Source organism: Portunus trituberculatus, chromosome 24 (assembly GCF_017591435.1).
Source record: "Portunus trituberculatus isolate SZX2019 chromosome 24, ASM1759143v1, whole genome shotgun sequence".
NCBI lineage: Eukaryota > Metazoa > Arthropoda > Malacostraca > Decapoda > Portunidae > Portunus > Portunus trituberculatus.
The window spans coordinates 16624489-16646371 of NC_059278.1; the positions used below are offsets into that span (position 1 = coordinate 16624489).

Genomic DNA, 21883 nt, shown 5'->3' on the forward strand with positions numbered 1-21883 from the left:
AATTATCAAATTGCGACGAAAATGGCATAGCCTATCATACCATAAATCAGGGACCATCCATCAATCTGGAGAATTTTTTGGGGCGAATAAGATTAGTTGCACTGACGCTCGAGTTGGTATGCAGCTTGAGTTAGTGTACGCTGGACTTTACCAGGTACCGATCATGATATAGCAGGAAAAAAAAAAAAAGCTCAGGTGGGTGGGGGAGGCCAGGGAAAAGTAGTGGCAACACTTAAATCTCTCAGCCCGAGATCAAAGAGTCACTTTAGTAGACGGACTATAGTACAGAAGTGGAGACAAAGCGATCCAACAGTATTATCCACTCTCTCGGTTACCTTGAAGGGTAAATTTGCAGTTTGAGCCAATACATCGTATCTTAAATTTCTTCTTCCCAAAGTCTAACAAGCTTGGGGACCTCCTGGGAAAGCGGGGTTTTTGGGTGGGGAAAGCAAAAATTAGGCAATTTGGGATCCAAAAAATCTAAGGAAAAAAATACCCATTTTTAGAGAAAAAGGGGGACATCACAAAATTCATGAGTACTTTTCACTGAAATTATCCTAACCTAACATAATATCCTCTCCCCTCTCCCCTCCTCCCCCCAACAAGCTTGGGGGACTGTGGGGAATCGGGGGTTTTGGGAAGAGAGAACCAAGAGGCGAGATATGGCGATCCCAAAAATCTAAGGACAAAAACCTAACGTAACGTAACCTAACCTAACAGGGGGGGGCTGTGCCCCCCCGGACACATCCCCTACAACACTAACCAAACCCTAACATAAACCTAACCTAGCCGGGGGGACTGCGCTCCCCTGGAACCCCTACACCTCTACAACACTAACCTAACATAATGTAACCTAACCTAACCGGGGGTGGCTGTGCCCCCCCCGGACCCCCCCTGCAACACTAACCTAACCCTAACATAAACCTAACCTACCGTATCCTTGCTTTGGGGCAGCTTCCCTCCCCCCACACCGGTTCTCTTATAGCTTCACACAATATGCCCTACCTCTACCAATACCCCTCCTCACAATACCTTAATGAAAGGATGAAGGTCCTGGCTGGTCCTCTTCTCGATTGTACACTGACTTGCATCGCAGAAGCGATGATTTTCCAGTAATCAAATTCGCAACCTTTACAACTATAGTGTCACTGGTGGCCATGGCTGAACTGCGCACACAGATGTCTCTGTGCACCTGTCTGCCCAGCTGTGCCCCGCCTACAAATACATATAGCAAATTCCCATTGGCGCAGCTCGTGGTGTTAAGAGGTGGTGGCACGTCATTGGACAAAAGAACTATAGACACAATAAGAATCCTATTCAGCAGTTACCCACAAACCCCAGCTATAAACAAATGCAAGTCAGTGTACTGCTCATTTCCGAGTGTGATGAAGCTCCGTGGCTCGCCGCAGCTTGGACTTAAGAGAAAACTCGCCGAACACAGCACATTTGAAGGCTTGTGTCCTGAAGTTATTACTAATTTCCGATAGGGTAAAATGGGGTTAGAAATGCTCATAGAAGTGTGATGTAGACCGTGAGAATGTGTATAGTTACGTGTGGTGTATTGGCTGAAACTGCAATAATACCCCTTGAAGAAACTTAACAGAGAGCTGAGTTATAGTTGTATCCCTTGAGGTTGAATCTTTGCTGGTATTGGGTGGAACTCTCCACTGGATAGGTACAAACAAAAATTCACCATCCCAACCTCCCCGACACCACCTGCTTCACGTATACCCTCATTACCCAAGGTGACAAACCCGTAGATAGAAGAACAGGTTGGTACTATTTATCACCATCACTACCATCCCGTCCAACAACCACCTCACACCTACCACAAGATTATTCACATTACCAAATGTCACGTATCCGTTGCACCGCCATAATCAGCTGATTGGGGGTTCCCTCCTTAACGGGGCATATAACCAACCATGCCTTTTTGTTTTGCACCAGTGTTTTGAGAGGTTCCCAAAGACTTTCTCGTTCCTCTTGATGATGATAATTTAGACAGCAAAACAGTGCCCGGCCTGTGTTTTCCGGATACAAGAAGGCAGGTGGAGTGGTCCTTAACTGGTCTCAAAACATTGTAATAGACTCCGATATTAAGCGTAGTTATTTCAGTATTATCCGCTACATATTCCACTAACCTGTAATGAGTGCCACCTTCTCCTTGAGTCCTGACCCAACAGAAGCAGCCATAGCAGTGCCAAGGAGCAGCAGCAATAAGTCTAACACGGTCCGTTTGTCCCCTTCAACTGAGCGGTATCTGTGCTGGGATGTCGCCGCCGCCGGCTAACAATAGGCTCAATAGCTGCCTACTACAGCTTGCAGGGCACACAGCAACAGTGTTATCTCACGGCTATCAGGATAGCACACGTAATCTTTTAGTTAGCTATACATCATGCCAGAAAAGATTATGCTTTTAGTCTACAAAATTTTGTGGACTTTATAAACAAGAGGAAATAAGAGGTAATTAATGTGATTTCATGCTTGTCTGCTCGTGAGGACTCAAAGTTTAATCATTCATCATGACTGAAGTACGTAAATATTTTTAGTAGTCATTTTCTACCGTAGACGTTATGAAATATATTTATTGGCGCCAATGGTGTGTGGATGTAGGTATGCTATAATTAGTGACAAGTACGTATAGCTAACTAATTTCCTAATATCCTCGTTACAGGTGTACCTACAAGTAGTCCTGTAATGTCAACAGGAGTTGACCATTGTCGTGGTACTGAAAGAGGTATGGAAGTTTGACTGGAAGATATAAAAAAGAAAGAATAGGCTATAATTTCACTAGTTTTCTTATATCCATGAAGTGCTTGCTTGGCCTACCTACACATCTATGTAGGTATCTTAATTACTGTTTAACATTGGTGCTTGAATAAGGTATTCCAATCTACACAATGAATTATAAGAAATTTCCTTCATAATGCTCGAAAAGTTTACACAATTTGTTTGGATAATAAGGAAAGAATTTGGTTTATTGTGGGGTTTCAAAAAAAAAAAAAAAGTCCTAGATCGAGAATTAATTAAGGATGAAACAGCTATATCAAGGTGATTAGGTAGGTCTTAACAGCTTGCTTACTGTCCATACCTTGAAAATATGAGAGAGTGTAGACTGTACAGGATAAGGCAGGTTATTTCAATTAATGGAATGTTTATATTACACATCATATCAGTGAGTGTTTGAATAGGTATTTGTGTACCTAGCGCTTCCACCTGTGGTCTTACTTGCAATCGATCACATCCTAAGCTCGCCTTAGGGCGGTGGGTAAATAGGTATATCAAACTTATCTCTCATCCAGCACTTGTATCACCATGAAATTGTAGACAAATTGACAGACGCGTGCGTGTGAGTAATTCAATGGCATAATTTATTTATTAGATATAGATAAGGAGGGTGGAAATAAGGAATAAATGTGGTTTGAAGTGACGAACAAAAGCATGTCATGTTCTGTATGAATGTTTGTGTGAACTAAATGACCTTTGTCATCCACTGGCCACTGCCACCTATTCTCTGGAAAAATAATAATGAATAACGTTATTTCCACCACATTATCTTAGCTCCAGAACAAATAGCCATGACAATGAAAACACCAAACAGAATCGAATTAAGAAAGTCAAGTACACAAAGGTCACAAGGAAGTAACGAAAGAGAGCATGAAGTATTGAACGATTATTTTCACCACAGAACTAAATATTGGCAGCTACCGCTTACCACCACCATCACCACCGCCACAAACACCACACAGGTACACGCTTCCTTTCCTTACACGCCTAGATTCAGGAGGAAGGATGGAGTGAGGGGTTGTAGCGAGGGTATAGTAATGTAGAAGTGACAATGATGAGGAGGAGGAGGGAAGTGTTGGTTGTCTTGAAGTGTATTGGCGTGCGGCGAGTGTGTTTGTTGAGGCGGTCACGCACTCCACGACCCGCGGAGTATGAGGTGCTAGTCACCCACACTCACCATGCACACTGAACCTGCTAGGAACTGCTGGCATGTAAGTGGCATACTTCATATAAGACAGTAACGGCAGATATCACGTGGCTAAAGCTTAATATTAGTAACACGGCTAACTAGTTGGGTATTCAAAAGTATTGGCACACAAACTCGCCGCTACACAATGGGAGTGCCTTCTGTTGGGGAGTTTGAAGAACGTATCGTTTCGTTAATGTGTAGTTATAAGCATTGGTCTGCCGTCATACAATGGGAATGTGGCCGCTGTGTATTGGTACCGAGAGGCCTCGTTTAGGGGTAGGAAAGGTATTGACTAGAGAAACTGGAAGTGAAACAACACACACAAAAGATAGTGGTTCAGTATAGTTACGTACGCCTCCTTATTTATTTATTCATTTTTCTTATTTCCTTCCATACCTTCACAAAACCCTTAGTCTACATATAGTTTAAAGTGACAAGAAAAAAAAATCACTAATCCTTTTCTGAGCCAGGCTTGTGTATTTACCCCAAGTGAGACCTGTGGGAATGCGAGGTTTTTGGGTCAGGTACATTAAAACAAGTATTTTTCGGGGAGTAAGCTATCAAAATCACTAAAAACATGGCAAATCTATAGCCATAATTACCTAAAATACACCAATAAAGCACATTCTGCTATAATAAAAACAAAAGTAATGCATGAAAAATTTTGTCATGTTGAAAATAAATCTGCTGTGCTTTACACATATTAACCTAACCTAACAACCTTTACTACCATGCTTTACATAATTTCTTGTACTTTAGGTGATTCTGATTTGTTTGGAAAATACTCATTTTCATCTCATCCCACCCAAAATCCCACATTCCAAGCTTGTTGGGGTTTATATTTGCATATTATTTGTATACAATGGGTTTTGACTGTCTGGAATAAAATAATAGAAAAATAAAGCAGCAGTTTTATATTGCATTTCTACTTTCACAACATTCCCTACATATACCGAAGAGATGCTGCAAGAAATGAGTAGGCTGTGGTATTATTCTAAGTATAACATACCAAGTATATCAATCTTTTATGGATTTGCCTCATCATCTTTAATATATCAGGCTGAGCAAAATATTATATACTCAATGCAAAATTTTTTAATGCTCACTTTCTTTTCCAGATTGACTTGTTGAACTGCCCAGTGTGAGGAGATTGCCTAGTAAGGTTTCAGCTAGAATGACCACGTATCCATTGAAGTCACAGAAAGCATCAGTTTGTTAATGATCTGAAGACAAGCAGCTATCACTGAGATGTCCACAATGGAAATAGAGTTGAACAGCATGAACAACACGAGTGACGAGAGTCCGGCTGTCAATGGAAGCGAAAATGACCAGAAGAGCATAACGGCCCTTGATGAATTGCTGGAACAGGAACTCAAGGAAGACGATTCAGTTGACTGTTTCATCAAGCGAGTTGGGGGTGCAAGTGAAGACAGCTCAGAATTTGGCCTGAACTATGAGGAGACTCCAGTTGTATCCAGCTCTGCCTTCTACAGTCCCAAGGAAGATACAAGCACAGATAATGATTCTCTCTTGGAAAAGGAGCTTGAAGATACTCTAAACAAGGGTCAGGAAGTGCCCCTTACCAGTGACATGAGTGGTGAGGAAGAAACTGCTGGAGAGGAAAAAACTGCTGTTGTGGAAGAAACTGCTGTTGTGAAAGAAACTGCTGTTGTGGAAGAAACTGCTGTTGTGGAAGAAAGTGCTGCTGTGGAAGGAATTGCTGTGATGGAAGAAACTGCTGCTGTGGAAGGAACTGCAGCCGAGGAAGAAACAGCAAAAGACAGCACACCTGAAACAAACACAAGTGTGGAAGATACTGATGAAGGTACAGATGCTGAAGACAAAGGGGAAGATGACCCACCAAGTAAAATGGACACAGATTCCTTGCAAAATGAAGAGAATGATGAAAGCATGATTACTGAAGAGGCAGACAATGAAGTGAAGGATCAGGTTGGTGAAAATAACAGTGCTGTGGAGGATGAAGCACTGGAAGAAGAAGTAGAGGATGAAGCACTCAAAAAAGAAGTGGGTAATGAAGAGCCTGATTTGACAGAGGGGAAGTCACTATTAGAATCACCAAACAGTGACACTAACCAAACAGAAAAAGATACAGATGGTCAGAGTACAAAAGCTGAGAGTATAAAACAGGGTCACAAGGATGTACTTTATCTTGTATTCCATCCAAAAGAACAAGGCAACAAAAATGGTGAGAAAGCTAAGGAAAGTCCATTAAAGGTGCAGTGCAGTGAGACCACGAAAACTAGTGGCAATATCATAAAGATTAACACAGGTGCTGACAAATCTATAGCCAAGGCAGTGTTCAATGTTGCTTCTGGCAGTGAAGCAAAGACAAGTCAAGAAATCTGTAAATCAATAATTGTCAAGAAGATTACTGCTAAAGTTTTAAAGGACAGCAGTACAGCCATAACAAAAGCAGCTAATGAATGTGAAGTTAATAACCATACAATTGAACAGCCACTGAGCTCTACAAAGTCTTCTAAACCAGAAGAGAAACCACAAAATAAATCAGATGACACAAAAGGAGGAGAGTCAGAGAAACAAGCACTTAATGATGATCCTGGCAATGTGAAAACTGAAAAGCCAAGGATAATTTTAACTAAAAAGGTTTATGGAAATCGCAGAAGTCCCCGAAAAGCCAAATATCCTACTACAGAGGATAAAGGTGCCACAAATATGGACACACAAGACCACTACAATAATGTAGAAGGTAATGAAGGGAAAACTCTGTCAGATAAGCCTGAAATTAATGGAGACGAAAGTGACGAGAGTACTGAGAAGAGAAAAGCAAGTGTTGGAACTCTGAAAAGGAAATTTGAAGAAATATGCAGGATATCGCGGGAAGAAGAAGATGCTGCAATAGAAGAAATAAAAAAAATGAAGAAGGAAACGTTAGATGTTCTCAAAAAGATTAATAAAGAAATGGAGAAACTTAAAAAGGTGTTTTTGGCAAGAAAGTAAAAACAAAGTAATGAAAAGACAAGAAGGAAAAAAGTACAAGTATGTGTGTTTAGAATAGATGTTTTTGTCAAATTCATGAATTAATTTATAAAAGAAGAATGACTATATTGTAAAATAAAAATGGAAATCAGCAACAATCAATGTATTTTATATAATATATATATATGTAATATATATAAACAGTTTCCTTATTTTTATCCCTAATATCCTAATTACTGGTAGATGTGAAAATGTAAATTACTACCAAGATGTGGCTGGCATTGAATTATTTGGCAAGACATGAGTGTTTTGTTTTGACATTTGTGCAATTAGTGAGAGTGAAGTGTTTGTTGAAGCAGTGAATGCAACTAGTGTATTTTTTAAGTTTTTACTTTTGTGTGTATTTAAAGGCAAGATAAATTTTATATTGACATTGATTTTAATTACTAGAAAACAAAGTTGCTTAAATATATTTGTTCTGTTAAGTAATAGGATACGTTCATTCCTCATTGCAAATTAGAAATGGAAGATGTTTTGTATTTTCATTGTAATTACCACAATAGAGATTAAGTAAATCTTTTAAAGTACCACCATTGTGTTTGTATTGAACCTGTGTTGCAATGTAGAGCACTTATCCACTGATTCTGTACTCATCATCATCAATACCTTGCTTCCGTTTGCTGATTCACGATTACTATACATTTCTCTGGGTTGTGGTAGAGCAGCTAGAGAAGTTTTCTTTAACCCTTTCACTATGATATCTAACAATTTTCAGTAACAAAAGTAATGCATGAAATCTTTAAAAACACCCACACCACTAAAAAGGGATTAAGAAACTATTTTGCAATTTCTACCCTATTCAAAGATTGGAAGTGGGCATAGAACAAGTAAACGCATCTCACAGTGGTTAATAATTAGGACAACATGTACCACACAGCAGTCAGAGGGTTAACATACACTGCACCATACTGGCACACTGGAAACAAAATATACTAAAAGGAATAAATTAATCAATGAATCCACATTAAACTTTACAAAAATTGTATCATACAATTTATATATGTACCAGCAATTATTATGCCACTCAGGCATTTTTAACTTGAACTTCACTCACAAGGCCAGTGCCAAGAACCTTAAAGTCCTCCAAGATTGCTTCTAAATTTGGTACTTGTTTGACCTCCTTCACTCCAACCACCCGATGCCCCTCCATGCCACCAACCTGTAGACAAATTGCTCATTAGTCCAATGAAATTTGGTTCTAGCAGCTAACTGATTATTTATGACTTGGGGCAGAGGAGATAAGAGGAAGAGACAGTGAGAGACTGATACTTCAAGGATGGATGAGAATACAGGCAACCCCTGCTTAACGAAGGGGTTACGTTCCTAAAAACCCTTTGTTACGCGAACCAATTATAACAAGTTTAACCCCTGACTTGAGCTTCCATTGAGAGTAAACAAAGTGAGAGTGCTTCATAGTACAGTAAAAGGTTTAATGAAAGTAAAAATTATGAAGCTAAACATTTAAGCAGTTTAATTTAAGACAAGTCATTATAATGTATACAAATGTATGTATGTAAGTAACTTTATAATGCTGATGATCTTAAACTTATGAAGGGAGGGAGAGTGGAGCGGGAAATAAGCTAGCTGGCAACCTGTGGAATGTAAACAAAGGGTGCATCATTGTACCACATACAAAACTTATGTACCACATTTCCACAAGGCTTTCCATTTTATCCATTGCAGTCAAGAGTTCAGGTGGTTCTTTTTAGCTTGCAAGGAAGATATGATCTCACCAGCCTTCTTAGTAGAGTCTGCTGACTTGAAAATGGTAGACAGTAGATGGAGTCAAGCCATGGTGGGAAACAATGCTATTAGTTTTCTCACCTCTCGTGTCTGTGAATAATATCCAGCTTCACTTCGAGAGTAAGAGACTTCCTGGTGTTTTTAGCAACGCTAGGCGACATTGCAGGGCGTTTTGGTGGCATGTAGAGTGAGGGAAGATGAGGTGATGCTGACGTTGTTATTGTTTTGGACTAGGGGAGTGAGTGGTGCGCATTTTGTCCACGAGAGGTGCTGGTGTATTCAAAAGCCTGTCAACTTGCGTGATACAGCGGGGCTTTCAAACTTTGAAAAAATTACCTGGATAAAACTTTGTTAAAGCGAGTTTGGTGTTCGTTAAACGAGCAGATGGTAGTAAAAGGAAACCTTCGTTGCAAAAAAATTTCTTTTGTGTGAACCTTCGTTAAGCGGGTTGCCTGTACTTTGAAAGAGCTTCGTTTTGCAGCTTTTATCAGGTAAATCAAGACAGACAAAAGCAGCATATATTTTAGGACTTGATAATGTACTTTCAATAAGTAGTTTTCAAAAAACAATCATAAGTACCCACCTTCAGGTCCTGCATTTGAAGGGCATGTGGCTTCCACACCACACCGATGGACTTTCCGCCGTGTTCATCATAGAAGAAGAGAGCCAGGTAGCCAAAAGCGCACTGCAGTAAGTGATGACATTACAATAGAGGTGGTGAAGGGAACACACAAGTCAACTGTCATTAACTCAACATTTTTCTTATTTCTATGTTTCTTCAATGAACAATTCACTGCAAAAGAATGTCAACACAAGACAGGACACATCTAACCTTTCAGTTAGTTTATAAGAGCAAATACCTTAAGTTCATGAAGGTACATCTGTGCAGCATCAAACATCACAATAGGCATTACTTCCTCTGCTTTCTTCTCATACTGTTTGAGTTTAAAAGATTTGTCGGGCTTCCAGTCCAAAGTTTCAAAACGCCGACTCAACTGGTTGGCGTTTAATTTGATGACGACATCAAAGTCATCAAAACTTGGCCGGAAGATTGTCTGAAAGCAGAATATTAAGTTACCACATACATGTAATAATGAGGGTGTAGTATCAGTCACAATACAACACAAGTCTTTAGCATTTTTACACAAACAATTTTCTGAGATTTACCGTTATATCCATGTCATTGCTCAACAAATTCTTGTTAAAAAAAATGAGTGCAGCTTCAGCCAGCTGTTTGCTGCGGTACAAAATCTGCAATGACGGTGATCTCTTGGTCCACAAGGAGGCATGCTTGTACCGCCGGTCCAGAGCATCAACAGCATCTGACCTTGCCACTGGATGGAGATCATAGGGATTCACCAAGAACATGTTTGGCAGAGTTGCCCGCTGGGATGTGAAGCGACGACTGAGTTCTGCCATGTCCTCAACTGGAGAGAATTAATATCAATTAAAGAATCATAGTGATGTAGAAGCTCTCTCTGACATCAAATACAATTAGCCCATAAAATGCTGTGTACACAACTATGAACTTGTACCTGAAAACTCCTCATTTAAATTCACAAGGATGGGTGTAGTCTTCCAGTCTGTCTGTTCCAGCAGCTTGAGGAACCTGATGAAAGTTGTATGGGGTGTGTGAGGAGGAGAATAAGGGGCTGGATTCAGGTACAAATAGGCTACCAGGAGTTCCACAGCAATGGGAGGAATGTAAGGCATCAGAAGCTGTGCTGCTGCCCATCGTTTGCACAGACGCACACCCACGCTGAAACTCGGGTGATCTGCTTGAATACTGGAAGACAAAAATAGAATAAATGCTGGGGCTGTTGTCCAACTATAAACTTTGCCACCAAAGTTTATAAAAAAAAAAAAAAAAAAAAAAAAGGATGGTTAACAAGAATGCAACCAAATGACAGAACAATGCTGCTCATAGGGCTAACCTTGCTATTGCTGTTGTTAATCGAGGTAGAGTCTCTATGTCTAGTTCTAGTTGTGTGGCAGCTGCTGTCTCCTGCTCCTTCCAGTCCCCTTCAGGAGTCTCCACCAGCCGTTGCAGGTAGATCTCTCGTAAATAGCAGACTTGTACTCGGAAAAAGTAGCCCATCTGGAGGAGAATACTTATCAAGACATTTGCCTTTCCATCTTGTAATCTCTCTCTTTGTTATGCTGGTCATTCCCTCCTCTTACATTCAACAACACTTTACACTTGTAATGACTGTCCTCAGAACAGATTCTGTCCTTTATTCAGGTTTTTAACCTAGTAATTAAAAAGCATGGCAATGAAATTACTGCATCTCTTACCCACAGGATCTGCAAGAAGTTTGGGGACACGACGGCTGTGATGTTGTCCTGTGATAGCAAGTCACACATCTTGGAGTGAAACTCTGCTTTTATGGCCTGAATTGCATCCAAGTCATCAGGCCACTTTCCACTTATTTCCAAGAAGATGATTACTGAAAGAAAAGTATGACATAAGTTTACAATGAACTTCTTGAATATGCCATTAGATTTATAAAAAAAAAAACACCAGCTATATATTATAACATATCAACATATAAACTGCAACCTGCAGAATTTCTTCTTAGTAGAAGTCTTCATACATTACTGATATTAATGAAATACTAAGCAAATGTCTTGGTGATCCATTGTTAACAGATTAAAATGCTTTCATTTTACTTATTCATTAAAAAGGGAGGAAATGTGTACCTTTCATGGCATATCTGAACACCCCACTTGTTCCCTCACGTCCTGAAAACAGCCGCTGATTTTCAGCCACTTTAACTGCCTGAAGAAAGAATACATAAAAACATAATCATCTTAAATAAGACAACAGAAACAAAAAATTTTCAGAAGAGAAGCACGGTGTTGTCTGAGCAGTGAGTCCATTCTGTATCAATAATCCTGAAACACAGTACAAAATGGATCAGTGAGGAGCTTCACCTTTCCTGCACTGGGCACTGCTACTGCTAGTGGTGGGAAGACTCTGGAGTGTCTGTTCACATCTGACTTTGGCTGCACTGCTGTGATCTTCAGAGGAAGATCAAGTGAACGCAGCTTTCTTGACAAGGAATCAAAAGCCTGTATGGCCTGCTGTGTGGCCTCTTCTCCAGTCGCATATCTGCAAGACAGTGAGAGGAATGACTCAGTGGACATACTGTTTCTCCATTTGTAACATCAGTTTAGTGCATAAAATATTTTCAATGTCATAAATAAATGCATTTCTATATCATGGAAAGTCAATCCTATGCTGCAGTATTAAGTAATACTTTGAGGCATGAAACACAACTTACTCAAATGCCATTTCATATTCTGGGCAATGTAGAATCATCTCTGTCTGTTTGGCTATGTAAGTTACATTTTCTTCATTGACTCCACAGTGGCGATACAAAACATCTTTGCAGATTCTTTCAGGAATGAGGCGGCGTTGTGCCTGTGACAGATTAGGGTTGCCCCAGAGAACAGCTTCATGGAAGCTGCCATCCTGGAACCTTCTCAGGGAACACTGCTCACCCCAAAACTTCTTAAAATGTTCAACCTCAGGAGATTCTGCTGAGGGTCCCTAAAAAAAAAAAAAAAAAAAAAAAAAAAAAATAAAATAAATAAATAAATAAATAAATAAATAAAAATAAAAAATAATTAAATAAATAAAATAAATATTTTTTTAAATCAACCAATAAATAAAATAAAATAAATAAATAAATAAAAAACAAACAAATAAAAATAAGTAAATTAATGAATAAACACTCCATCAAAGCATATTGTACAGTATCAATCATACACAGAATGAGTGTCCTAAATCATATCACAGTCTGGTCTAATGTCAATCCACAAACCTTGGTGAGCAGTGCCCAGGCTGAGGCTGGGTCAAGAATGAGTCCGACTTCTAGTGACCAGGAACGTTGAGGTGGAGGTTGGTCCACCTGCCACACACGTGAAGCCTCTCTCCTCGGCGCAATGAGAATCTTCCTCTCCAAGAGCCCTTCACTGAGCACAGCCAGCATGCAGGACCACAACACCTGCCTGGCATCACCCAACCAGTTCAGAGTGTGCTGCAGGTGGTTGCTTTTCTTCTTGCTAAGCGTCTGCATCCCTTCTTTCTTCTTCACTCTAGATAAAACAAAGGAAATCATGCACTGACCTTCACTATTCAGATCAAAGGACTTCAGATGGATGGAAAACTAACTACAGAAGGGAGTGCATTTAATTTAACTTCTAACCATGACTGTGACAGCAATCACTATTTGGTACACAATAAATCTTAAACATACTCAATACATACCTAACTAACAGAAACTGGTCACTCATCTGGAACATCTCAGTTTTTTTGATGAAGAGAGACTCAAAACTGTCAGCAGCAGAGGAATTAAGGAAAGCTATGGCCAGCTGACTCTCATGTTGGATCTGTGGGTTAGGAAATCAGAGGCTATTACTTTGTGGTTACTGAGTCCTTCCCTATGAGACACAACAGCCAAGAACCAAGTCAAATTCAATAAAAAAAAAAATGAAAGAAAGAATAAAACAATGATTATATATAGTCTGCCATCCCTAACTTAAATAAATCTCCAAGGAAAACTTCCCTCTATCTCAAGCCAGTAATGAGAAAATAGATTTATGAGTTAATGATGGGAACACTGATGGGAGAATGTGGCTTATGAGGTATTACTTATCATATCATTAATCACAAAAAAATCTGTACATGTTTTTTTAAGAACTCTTTCAATTAACATTTTTTTTTATCATCACCATCATTACATTTACATCCTTATTTTCCTTTAAGCAGATGAATGATAAAGTTTTCTTTACAATATCCTCAAAATAATAACAACTTTCACTCAAGCCATCTTTGATCCAGACCTTGCTCCTTAGCATCACTAAACCAAGACTTTACTTACCCTCTGGAAATCTGCAGTGATCATCATGGCAGCAAGGTTGAGGAGGCCTGATGGATCAACAAACACCACCTCATACAGCTGGTGAAGCACATCCAGTGAGGGTGTGTTGTCAGGTGTGGGGCACATGTTGACTCCCTTCACCGTCCAGTCAACAGAGCCTGCCATTGAGTTGCTTTGGTGTTTATCAGGCAGGGATAATCAAGGGCTACACATTTTCTATTTTTACATAGGGACACTAGCCTATGCCCTAGGGCAACAAAAGATGAGAAAAAAAGGCCTACTGATGATGCCAGACCCCAAAGAAAAAGGCAAAAGGATTATGGAACATTAGAGGCTGAGTGTCTTGAGATCTTGAAAGAGTTCATGTCATAAAGGGAAATGCAGTAGGTAGAGGGTTCAGAGAAAGATGACAGGTAGCATTTTCTGTACCTCTTAATGAATTTCAGTTGGAATTGTCTCTACGTAGAACTAATCAGAGGTATTGATCAAAGATATTCAGTAAGTCACACTGCTACCTATCTGTGTAGATGGACCACATACTGGTATAGTTGTGACCATGGAAAGTCCAAATAACAAAGGATTATCAGCAACAACTGTCAATATATTCTCTGTTCAATAACATTCTTCCCACTCTACATTCTCTACACATTTCAAATTGTATCTCAGTTGATTCTGTCACATTAACTCTGCAAATTTACAAATATTTTTCCTTTTCTTCACTACAAGTCTTCTATCATCCTCAAAATGCAAGATCTCATGCACATATTTCCTCCCCTTGCTAAGTAAACCTTGCTCTTCACTTCCATAAACTGTAATAATATGCAATCTTGGTGCAGAGTACATGACAGACTCAACTCACCAATGCTAAGCACTGCATTTCGAAACACCTGATAGGGCGACATCTGAGAGTTGATCTTGCGGGACTGCAGAAGGTGAATCACGAACAGGGTGACCATGTGGCCAGAAAAGCTGCCCATTCCCTGTGAGGAGATAAACAAACAAGATTGGTTCACACATCTTACAATGAACAGAACAGAAAAAGGTACATTTTAATTCCATGAAACATTTGACACATAAGGATTAACACCACAAAGAAAATAAAACCCTGGATGGCTGTAATACTAAACAAGTGCTATGGATGAATTTCTTTGAGGTCTAACTACAATGGGCCAGTCATACCAAACAAGCCAGGTCAGACAAACCACCACACACTCCATTGACAAATCCTATTCCTTGAAAGATAAAAATGAGTGAAAAAAGGACTTGGATAAATCAGCAAGATAACATTAGCATTACATATACATATATTGGCTTATGACCGACTTTTATAGGGGGAACAAAACGAAGCACTAACCTTGTCTAAGTCTCGCTGTGACAACCATATTTTGATGAGTTGTATCCCTTGTGTTAGGTTTCTTTTGCTCCCCAAACAATCCATGATAAGTTGCTGCTGCTGCTGCATTGCCACGTCAACAGCACATGCCCAGTTGTAGTGAGGCGTCGAGGGTTGTTCATCACCTGAGTACTTTGCTGGAAATTAGTGAAGAAAATAATGGAGAGTCACGGTGAGTGGTAATAATTCAATGATTTAACATTCTTACAGCAATACACAACAGGCTGGCAATTTCACATGGGGTGGCCCAGCCAAGGCACCACACACACATATATATACTGTACATATATATATATATATATATATATATATATATATATATATAACCCACACTCTTACCTCCACTGGCCCATGATGGAAATGGTCAGTCTATGTTACAAAAAAAAGAAAGAAGAGAAAGGAAAAACATCATGAATAGCTACATACCTCCAGCATCTCCAGGAAAGAACCACTGAGGCTCAAGATTACTTCGTTCAGGTGAAAATTTCTTTAGTTTGAAGCTCTCCTGGTCTGGCACAGGGTACAAATTCACTTTCCACTTTTTCCCAAAGTCTCCAGAAGGTGTGACCTGTGTGAGGATCAAGATTTAGCTTTACTTAATGACAAAAATGCTGAGGATTTCATCTTCATATAACATCACACTTCATCTTGCATTCTTGGTTTGTTTTATCTCTCATCTCATCTAATCAGTAAATATCAAACAAGTAAGACGAAAACAAACAACTGTGTTCAATCTTTACATCTTTTAGTTGCCATCACAGAATATACACATTAGTATGAATTCTTAATCATCATATAATAAAAACATATCAAATACTTACTTGCAAGACGGGTCGACAAGATGCTCCTAAATGTGTCGTCCAGCATTGCTTCTGGACAATATCTGTCTTATCAAGCAGACTCTCCGCAACCCATGACAAGTAATGAACACGCTTTGCCAACCACCTTCCATTCCGCCAGTCGGACGCATTGACACACTTCTGCTCCAAAATAACACACAGGAGTTACTATTATCACTGCACCAGTCTGAGACATTAGGCTGAAAAGATTATAGCAACATGAAACTTGAAAGATTGGCAAAGTGCTGTATTTTGTACATAAATCTGAAGGGGAGTTGTAAATACTACTGATGCTGATGATAGTGAATAATGGTGCCTTACCCTTGGAAGAATCATCATGACATCAATGGTTGGATTCAAAGTGGTGACAGTGCCTGATGCAAAGGAGCCAACCACTTCTATCTTTGTTGGCGCGGCAAAGATAATGTTTCCAGTGATCTTCGGCAAAGTCTCCAGCAAAGGATCATGAATGCCCTTCCTGGCCAGCTTGGGCTTGTCACTTAACTGTTCAGAAAAAAAGACATTACATAAACCCAAGCTGTCATATGCATAGGTGAACAATATATGCAAAAACACTGTTCAGTATTCATATTCAGATTCATCAATTTTCTTTTAGTCATCTACTGTCTCACCTCAATTGGATTAAACTCAGGCAAGGAGGTGAGATGAGCTGACAACTTCGTAAGCCACTGTGAAAACTGCTGGCGACGTTTCTCTTTCAGACTCACTTCAGCAAGCAGCTCCTCCATCTAAATAAGAGAAACCACTTTCAACATACTGCACAGGAATTTTTACAACCACATCTATATAATTTTCATTAGTTTTGTGCATCCAAGTGACGGAGGTACTTCATCTAACCTGCATGCGAAAAAGATTGGAATGGTACAACATCTGAGTTTCTCTCAGCATGTTCAACTCTTCCATTGTTGGTGGCTTGTACAGGCTGGCATGACTGTCCTTAACTTTCCCAAGTTTGGCATACTTTCCTCCCTGAAGAGAAAAGATTAAAATGTGTACAGAATATTGTGAAAAATAATTAGTTAATCATATAACAAAGTACAGGATCATCTGAAATCTGTTCATTAGACAAATACCTGGTCTAATCTGTGTATCTTATTTCTACATCATGCTACTTGAAGATCATTGTTGAATAACATTTAAATTTTATTCTTCTACCTGCTCCTGCTGAGTTCTCTTGTTGTTTTCATTTTGTTGGTCTTGTTCCTCATTATTGTCGTCATCCTCTTCTTCATCATTGTCATCATCCTCTTCTTCATCACCATCCTCCTCTGTCTCTTCACCATCATCATCAAAGCCACCATCTTCACTTTCATAATCCTTCTCCATGGCCTGCAGAGTGTGGAGACGAGTGGTGAGCCTGTGGTGCTTACTGGGTGAAGTGTATGAGGCAAGGGATATGGCTCATGGAGGGTGCCTCTTCCCAGTTCTATATTGGTTATACTTGGACTGAAATATTCATAGCTGCACCTAGTAGTTAATTCCAGAAATGCTTGGTGAAAGGTACTAGTATCAATAATGGGCTGTCTGTCTGCCTATAACAAATTACTTCATTGTAATGACACAAAGTTTAAAGTAAAAGCTTATCAGATGGCAGCAATTTTTCTTTTTTCCATGCAAGAGAGGGACTTGCCAGGAAAAAGGAAGAAAGAAAGAAAGACCCAATAAAGTGCCAAAGTAAGAGGTTGGAGTCACCCCCGGTCCCGACACTCAATTGACTTGTCTAGGGACTTACCCCAAAGATGTGATTTTCTCCTTAGACTTATAATATCTTATTCAGCCTATTTAGCCTTTCCACTATAAAACCGTGATTTCCTACCAGGTCCCCGAGCTTATTTGTGCAGGAGAGGGGCGGCAACAGAATACTTGGAATCAAGTTCTAGGGAAAGAGAACTGGCACAGCAAGGAGCCACCAAAACAGCCACACCAAGCACATGCTCCACAGTGCAGTAAACCCCAGAGACCACCAAGCCTAAGCCAGTATGCAGGCACTACCGACATGGAAACTGCAAATATGGAAGGAAAGGTAATGGGTGCCCTTTCTCACATCCCAAGGTGTGCATGAAATTTGTGAAACATGGTTTTGACAGTAAAACAGGATGCAACGAAGGACGACACTGTAATGCTGTCCATCCTGTCATGTGCAGGTACTCCTTACATAAGAAAGTGTGCACAAAACTAGATTGCAAGTACCCCCACATTAAGGGAAACAAGAGGAACCAGCCTGCACAAGAAGTACCACAACAGCCAAACAGACATCATCCAGGGCCACACACAAGAGAGGAGCTGGCAGAAAACAACAACAGACTGGCAACCAGAAGACAAGGTGGAGATGCTAGCATCACATCACAACAGGACCAACTGCAGAAAATGTTGGCCTGCCTTATGAACAAAATAGAAACCCCAGAACCCAAGGGAAAAAGATGCTGCAGCTCCCATTAATAAAATTACTAACAGCTAATATCAGGGGCTTATATCCAAGGTGCAACCAAAGCAAAGTATCACTACTACAAGAAATGGCCACCACAGACAAAATACCCCTGATTGCCCTAACTGAAACACACCTACACAAGGACATCACAGATACTGAGATAAAGATGCAAAACTATGAACTTTTCCGCACCGACAGAAAGGGAAGAAGTCACGGTGGAGTAGCTATGTATATTGCAAACAGCCTTGCAGCAATATACAGAAATACTACAGAGTTACTCAAATGGAACAAATGAAATGCTGTCTCTACATATCAAAACAGTCAACATTGTGGTGACTGTAGTATACAGGCTTCCAAACACCACCCAACATCACTTCCAGGATATCACAGACAGAATTCACCACACATTAGAAAACTTGCCAACCCCAGATGCTGAATTTATACTCCTTGGGGACTTCAACTTCCCCCATGTGAACTGGGAGTCACTAGAGGTAGGAGATGGAACTGCAGTAGAAAAACATCAAGCAAGAAGACTAATCGCTCTTACAGAGACTAGATTCTTGACCCAATTAATTAATAAACCAACATGAGGGTCCAATATACTTGATCAAATCTTCACCAACAATCATGCAATACTACACCAATATGAACTTTTACAAACCACAATGTCAGACCACAAATTATGTGAAGCCACTCTCACAGTGAATGAATGCACTCATCAGTTCATCAACACAACAAGGATGCAAAACCCAAACAGGCTTGGCCAAACTAAATTTCCATCACAAAGACATAGATTGGAATAATTTAAGAAGCAAGCTAAACATTGACTGGGAGGCAGTGTTAGCTGAGGAAAGTGTAGGAAAAATGCTCTCAAATTTCACTACAAAATGTGAGGAAATATGCAGTGAATGTGTACCACCGAAAAATACCCCCCAAAATAAATGACAGATACCAAGGGATAAACGCATCCTCATGAAAAAGAGAAGCCTTTACAAAAACAAGCTGATGCAACATCCTCCATGTAAGATAGAACTCAAGTTGCAAGAGGCCCTCCAGGAAATAGAAAGTAGTTTGCTGAAGTCGCATGAGGAACAAAGGAAGAGAGAAGAACTACAGGCAGTGAGTAACATAAAGAACAACTCTAAATTCTTCTTTGCACATGCCAACAAGAAAAGTAAGAATGTTTCTACAGTAGGTCCACTGGAAAATGAGAAAGGAGACTCGGAGTGACTCAATGAAAATGCCAAACATCCTAAAAACACAGTATGAGAGTGTCTACAGTGTCCCAATCCCAAACAAAGTCGTGCAAGACCCAACAGCTTTCTTTCACATACAGGCAACTACCACACAGGCACCACAACTGACAAGCATTGAGGCAGAAACTGGCAAAATAATTGAAGCCATTGATGACATAAGCTCAGACTCAGCAGCCGGCCCAGATGGTTTTAGTGCACAGCTCTTAAAGACCTGTAAACAGGAGCTGGCACTACCTCTAACAATGATAGCTAACAAGTCACTTGAAATGGGCATTATTCCCCAAACTCTAAAGGAAGGAATAGTGACCCCAATTCACAAAGGAGGCAACAAAGGAGTAGCCAAAAACTATCGGCCTGTGGTACTGACCTCCCACATCATCAAAATTATTGAACGAGTAGTCAGAAAACATTTAACCACCCATCTTGAAAATATTAATGCCTTCAATGACGGCCAACATGGCTTTAGAAGGGACCAGTCCTGTTTGTCCCAGTTACTTGCTCATCAAGAAGCCTTGCTAGAAATAATTTGCAAAGGCAATAATGTAGATACTATTTCCCTGGACTTTGCCAAGGCATTTGACAAAGTGGACCATGGCCTCCTCCTGCACAAACTAAGGAGTCTTGGCAACACAGCAAACCTTGGAAAGTGGTTCTACAACTTCCTAACAAGCAGAACGCAAAGAATATCAGTGCAGGGACACCTCTCAGATCCAAGCGAGGTGAGAAGTGGCATCCACAGGGATCAGTGCTGGGACCTCTGCTATTCCTAATCATGATTGGGGACATAGACAGTGAGCTCCAGCACTCCCAGGTCACATAATTTGCTGATGACACTAGGATAAAATGTAAGATTGCAGTGGAGGAGGATGTGGCCCTCCTGCAAGAAGATCTTGATCAACTACTGGACTGGGCCGAGACAAATAACATGAAAATGAACAATAAGAAATATGAGTTGATGAGATATGGCCCTCTGGAAGACATAAAGCAAGGCCTACCAGTAGATCATCACACCAACACAACATGTACGTGACCTGGGAGTTACGATGAGTGTGGATGGGATGTTCTCACAGCACATCACTAACATCACCAACACAGCCAGAAAACTGACCGGGTGGATCTTCAGGACCTTCCACACCTGGGAAAAGACCTATATGATAACATTATGGAAGGCCCTGGTCCTACCCAGGCTAGAATACTGCTGCCAGCTATGGTCCCCACATAAGACAGGAGACATTATAAGGTTGGAAACCCTACAGAGAACCTTTACCAGCAAGATCTGGGGCCTGCAGCACATGGGATACTGGGAGTGGCTACACCACCTCAACTTGTACTCACTGCAAAGAAGACATGAGAGATACCTAGTGATATATGTGTGGAAGATTCTTGAAAGTCTGGTGCCAAATATAGGGCTAACAACAAACCATCACCCAAGACGAGGACGCCTGTGCTACATCAAGAGTATGGAAGCCACCACCCAGAGAGTAGCAACAATCACACACTATTCTTTCACAAGAAATGGGGCTCGGGTGTTTAATGCCGTGCCAAAGGCCATCAAGGAGCTGACTGGAGTAACAACAGATTGCTTCAAACGTCAGCTGGACAGATGGCTGGTAACAGTGCCCGATGAGCCCCCAACGCCAGGATACCCCAGTTCTGGAACCAATTCACTGGCAGGCTTGCTCACCGCCAGGGAAATGGAACTGCCTGACCACAGCGGAGGCCCACCTTAGCTGCGCCCTTGGAGGCGAAATCGCACTAAGTAAACTAAGTAAGTAAGTAAACATCAGGTGCCGCTACTGGTAAGATTTACTGACTATACAAGTATTACGGTTACCTGAGGCATAAACAAAATTACGGATCATGAGGCATGAGGCAGGGATAACAGCACCTATCAGTCCTTACAGTTTTTGGCAGACAACAATACAAGTAAGGTTCTCCCTAAACTCTCCTATCTGTCAAATCTCCCCTACCATCACTACCTGCCAGGCTACAATTAATGCTTTGGGTTAGTTATACCATCAACTCTCACCACTTCTCTACGCCTGGTAAGATACATCATGCTTACCTCGTCAGTTGTGGATTTGTTTTTCATGAGGGGAGGGAATATGGGAGGAAATACAGGAAGCTAAACACAATGCAGCGTCCCACGAGCAAGTATTGTTTACGTTTCCCACGTGGTTTGGCAGCAAGTGACGCCCCGCTGCACACCGCACGATTCATAACATTACATCATTAATTCCCTGTGTGATATCCTTTCAGTATACCCAGCTCCCTACTTCTCATTAAAAGTAATCTGTGCACCTATCGAACTTTAATTTCTAGC

General features: G+C 40.5%; 3 protein-coding genes across 6 annotated transcripts in view; 1 reads left to right on the forward strand and 2 right to left on the reverse strand.

Moving 5' to 3' along the window:
* Positions 1 to 2611, reverse strand: part of LOC123508041 (uncharacterized oxidoreductase TM_0325-like) — a 24701-nt gene extending 22090 nt beyond the window's left edge. Inside the window, exon 1 of one of the 2 annotated variants that reach the window (XM_045261418.1) lies at positions 2142 to 2611. In XM_045261418.1, coding sequence (XP_045117353.1) covers positions 2142 to 2193 — 52 coding nt within the window. In that variant the 5' untranslated portion in view covers positions 2194 to 2611. The remainder of the gene's footprint in view (positions 1 to 2141) is intronic. The other variant, XM_045261419.1, reaches the window with a different exon arrangement.
* Positions 2612 to 2641: 30 nt separating this feature from the next.
* LOC123508040 (ABC transporter F family member 4-like) lies at positions 2642 to 7524 on the forward strand. Of its 3 annotated transcripts, none has more exons than XM_045261416.1 (2): positions 2642 to 2737; positions 5095 to 7524. In XM_045261416.1, exon 2 carries the CDS (start codon positions 5225 to 5227, stop codon positions 6953 to 6955), a length of 1731 nt encoding a protein of 576 aa, XP_045117351.1. In that variant the 5' UTR covers positions 2642 to 2737; positions 5095 to 5224; the 3' UTR covers positions 6956 to 7524. The 3 variants fall into 3 exon arrangements, with proteins under 3 accessions (XP_045117351.1, XP_045117349.1, XP_045117350.1); XM_045261414.1 differs by lacking the exon at positions 2642 to 2737 and adding an exon at positions 3619 to 3749; XM_045261415.1 differs by lacking the exon at positions 2642 to 2737 and adding an exon at positions 3772 to 3998.
* A 428-nt stretch (positions 7525 to 7952) lies between these two features.
* LOC123508039 (nucleolar protein 6-like) lies at positions 7953 to 21778 on the reverse strand. Its single transcript, XM_045261413.1, has 22 exons — positions 21626 to 21778; positions 17032 to 17205; positions 16714 to 16845; positions 16488 to 16604; positions 16177 to 16359; positions 15838 to 15996; positions 15443 to 15584; positions 14978 to 15153; positions 14483 to 14603; positions 13624 to 13781; positions 13011 to 13132; positions 12565 to 12838; positions 12022 to 12290; positions 11672 to 11849; positions 11438 to 11516; positions 11033 to 11184; positions 10672 to 10835; positions 10273 to 10523; positions 9905 to 10164; positions 9598 to 9792; positions 9321 to 9422; positions 7953 to 8153 (listed from the first exon to the last, which is right to left on the reverse strand). The coding sequence occupies exons 1-22, from the start codon at positions 21650 to 21652 to the stop codon at positions 8019 to 8021; spliced, it is 3570 nt and encodes a 1189-aa protein (XP_045117348.1). The 5' UTR covers positions 21653 to 21778; the 3' UTR covers positions 7953 to 8018.
* Between the last annotated feature and the right edge of the window lie 105 nt (positions 21779 to 21883).

Bases quoted from the DNA above. Each gene is read 5' to 3' on its own strand.
- LOC123508040 (XM_045261416.1), top strand. From the start codon at position 5,225: ATGTCCACAATGGAAATAGAGTTGAACAGCATGAACAACACGAGTGAC.
- LOC123508039 (XM_045261413.1), bottom strand. From the start codon at position 21,652: ATGAAAAACAAATCCACAACTGACGAG. The intron at 16,605-16,713 runs GTTAGATGAAGT...TCTCTTATTTAG, and splicing joins CCAATCTTTTTCGCATGCAG to ATGGAGGAGCTGCTTGCTGA. The intron at 13,782-14,482 runs GTGAGTTGAGTC...ACTCAATGGCAG, and splicing joins AAATGCAGTGCTTAGCATTG to GCTCTGTTGACTGGACGGTG.